This window comes from Hordeum vulgare, chromosome 4H (genome assembly GCF_904849725.1).
Source record: "Hordeum vulgare subsp. vulgare chromosome 4H, MorexV3_pseudomolecules_assembly, whole genome shotgun sequence".
NCBI lineage: Eukaryota > Viridiplantae > Streptophyta > Magnoliopsida > Poales > Poaceae > Hordeum > Hordeum vulgare.
The window spans coordinates 456,700,361-456,703,936 of NC_058521.1; the positions used below are offsets into that span (position 1 = coordinate 456,700,361).

Consider the following 3,576-nt stretch of genomic DNA (forward strand, 5'->3'; position numbering starts at 1 on the left):
TTATTTAATGAATGAGGCAAAACTTTTGCCTGTGTTTTGTACAAAAAATTATTGCTTTCACCTTACCTGCTGCAATTCGAACTTGCATGGTTAAATACGAGTACGAGACTAATACTGTCGTCATGTTTATGATTTACTTCTGAATTAGATTAACATAAAATATTGCTGATTTACTAACCACTTATTACTTCTCCATAGAAGATGCTACGTGGAGCACAGGTGGCTAAGCCGCGTGTTTGCCAATGACACGTACACCAGCACCAAATAAAACCAGAGCAGTTGCTGAAAACACCCGAAATCTTGTCTATATATACGAACGTGTACACGATCTTGCAATCCAAATCAACCACAACCACCCACCGTCCCACCCCATCCCAAGCGCTTCTTTCAAAAAGGAAGAGCAGAGAAAGAAACAAGCCAGAAAGCCTCGAGTAAGGTGAGCCATGGCCTCAGCAACGTTCATAGAGGTGATCCTCGCCATCATCCTGCCTCCAGTAGGCGTCTTCCTGCGCTACGGCCTCGCCGTAAGTGGCTACTCTTTCTAATTTTACGGGTTTCGCCGTTCCTTGCGTAGTCCCCTATCTGATCTGGATGTGTCAATTCAGGTGGAGTTCTGGATCTGTCTCTTGCTGACCCTACTGGGGTACATACCGGGGATCATCTACGCGGTGTACGTGCTGGTGGCTTAAGCAGGAGCCTGCTGCAGGTCCAGCCTTGGACGCGCCAGCGGCTGTGCAAGAGCTAACAGATGCTTTGTTCAGAGAGCATGTGTTGATCAGTTCGTGCTTGTCTATGTATGTATTGATTGAGTATTGTGGATTTTTGTTTGTTTGGAACTCGGTATTGTTGACATGTGATGAGTGTGCTTGTGATCTTAAATTTAAAGTATTGGACGTCGAAATGATCCTTCCGAAGCAATCGAAGTTGAAGGGCAGTACTGGTGAAAGTTTCTCCAAAAGGGCAGTACTGCTTGATGAAACCACTTCCAAGAGGAACGAAGGCCTTGCGCACATAATGGACTGATATGATTATTGAGTCTATATAGACAGAAGAAAACATTAACAGATTTTCAATAAACTGCGATTTAAAACGAATCCTCCTCTGCGATTTTACAAAGTGCATTCTTACACACATACACAGAGTATTAGCCTACATAAAAGTGCTCAGTGCTCACTGACCCCCATGAGTGATGGGTTGGCACTGACCCAAGACGCAGGGAAAGCAATGGCCCCGTTTGCCCTCGCAATCATTAACTAGTCGAACCAAACCTGCTTTATCACGAAATTAGAGAAATATAAGTCACGGTCGACATCTACCTGTCCCACACGACAGTCGGCATAAGTTCCAAAGAAGAAAAAGAAAGAGAGGAATCGGCATCGACGTCGCGCCAGCAAGAGGGCATCGCGCGCTCTTGTGGTGCCATCAGTCGACAAGAGAAACAAGCCAAAATGTAGCCTCTCAAACTCCGCCAAGACAAACAACAAAAATGGCACCCAGGCGCACACGGAGAACACGCCCAAAAGAAATCAACCCTACAACGTGTGTAGCCCGACGCAGGCCTCGACGCATGTTCGCCGTGAAGGTTTTTTTTTGTGGCAGTTGATGATGAAGTCGAAGTCGTTTTTGTGGAGGCATGATGATGATGATGTTAGGCTGCAATCTTGACGACACTGGTGTGTACTTTTTCTATGTGAGGTGCGAGGTCGTCCAATATGTCTTGTTTTTAAGAAATATTATGACTTTTCTTTTATTAACCGGACATTTGATATTTTTTAATAAATCGGGTCCTAAGGAAACCGTGTTTAAAAAGAAAACAATTTCAACACATAGGCATAGTCGCCCTAAGTGTCCGATCGATTTAAGAGCATCTACGATCGAACTTTGCAAAACTGACTCCTCAAACACACACGGACATGTTCACGAACACTAATCAGCCAAGCCTTAAATTTATTGTTCTGCATCCGAACATCTCATGTGACAAATCTTAAATCCATATAAAAACATGTAAATGACATACTACGTAAGATCAACTATCCTATACTACACTAATCCACGTCAGAGATGTCCATTATCTTCGTGGCCAGTTCCGGATACATGAGTGGCACTTGTCGAGGAAACAATTCTGACAATAGTACTAGGGATACGAATGGGAGGACAGAGCCTACCTACAACGTAGGTGTAACACTCGGATTTATGAGTTCGTCCTCCTCTTGGAGGAGGTAACAACCCTACGTCTCCTGCCCAGAGGCTAGTGTTTGCTTGGGGGGGGGGGGGGGGGTTGAATACGACCGGGTGTGAACCCTTGTGCCACAGCTCCGGGTGACTTATATAGAGTTCGCCTGGACCCGCGGTGTCTCATTACAAGGACATTTAAAGCTAATAACTACATAAGTTACTAGTAACAGCAATTCTAACTACAATGTTGCAGGTAACGCCGATCTTCACTGCGCTTTAAATGAGAGTTAAGTCCCTTGGTCATTGCAGCTCTCACGTCGTCCATGTTTACTATGTGTTCGAGTGCTCGCGCATGTCCTTGTGGGGTCCAAGTGACCTTGCGGGGTCCGAGTGAAGCCTGAGTTGCATCGGTAGTCATGTGACTTTAATGACTGTGTGGGGCCCCAGGTAGGTCCTGGATGGCTGGTCCATGACCCTACCCCTGGTAGGCAACCCCATCAGTATCCCCATAATCGGTTAAGGTTTAATTGGTTGAGTGAAAGACACTTTGTAGTGTCTCTAGTGCTTCGGAGGCATCCGGAAAGTTACTTGGGGCTTTTCCACTCGGTTCCAAAATAAAGCCGCAATGGATTCAGGCTTGAAGATTCCCAAATGATTGGACTAGCTTGGAAGCTATGCACCATTCAGTAGAATTTGGTCATCTCTCGGGAGAGACATCCTAATGACTCGGGCATACGCAAGCCAAGGGCTCCGAGTGATCGAGCAAGAGCTAGGAATGATCCTTCTTGCGTCCAAGAAGAACTCTCTTGATCACGTTCGTGCTTATCCGAGTGAACTGCGTCCTTGAGAGGGATGGTATGTTCGATGGACCGAATCATATCATTTTGGCAAGTGGATGCAGGATCCATTCAGATTGAAGCGCCGCGGAATTTCCGAAAGTTTCAAACCGTGGGTGACGCGCGTGCGTGCGGAAGCGGTGGCGTCACGATTAGTGGAGAGAGTGTTGCGACACCTCGATTCCCCGTGCCGTAGAGGCGTTATTCATTAGATTTTGTTGATCTTCCTTTGACCGCTGATTGACGACTCTAAATTTGTCTGGCTAGGGTATAAGTGCAGTGTGCGGAGAGAGACAGAGGGAGTCCTAGATCTAGTTCTTCTCCTCTCGCTCCCTCCGCCACTCCGCCCAAGCGCCCTGTTGCCCTGCGTTTGGGCACCACTCGCCCCGACCGAGCCCCACCACGCAAAATGACGAGGAGCTCGACTGCGAAAACCGAGCGAGCGAAGAAGGGCATGCGCGGATCCTCCTAGAGCACCGATGGGGCGAATCGAGGGCGACTAGATGGCTTCGCGCGTCACCAGGAACCGCCTGCTGGAGCTGGAGAACCAAGGGCTCTTGGCTGC

The 3,576-nt window shown here is 47.5% G+C and overlaps 1 protein-coding gene across 1 annotated transcript; it reads left to right on the forward strand.

The window, feature by feature from the left end:
* Positions 1 to 302: 302 nt before the first annotated feature.
* Positions 303 to 901, forward strand: LOC123446608 (low temperature-induced protein lt101.2). The gene is made up of 2 exons (XM_045123182.1): positions 303 to 524; positions 606 to 901. The coding sequence occupies exons 1-2, from the start codon at positions 444 to 446 to the stop codon at positions 687 to 689; spliced, it is 165 nt and encodes a 54-aa protein (XP_044979117.1). The 5' UTR covers positions 303 to 443; the 3' UTR covers positions 690 to 901.
* Positions 902 to 3,576: the final 2,675 nt, after the last annotated feature.

Coding starts and splice junctions, on each gene's coding strand:
- LOC123446608 (XM_045123182.1), top strand. CDS start 444: ATGGCCTCAGCAACGTTCATAGAGGTGATCCTCGCCATCATCCTGCCT. Junction 525..605: donor TCCTGCGCTACGGCCTCGCC/GTAAGTGGCTAC, acceptor GTGTCAATTCAG/GTGGAGTTCTGGATCTGTCT.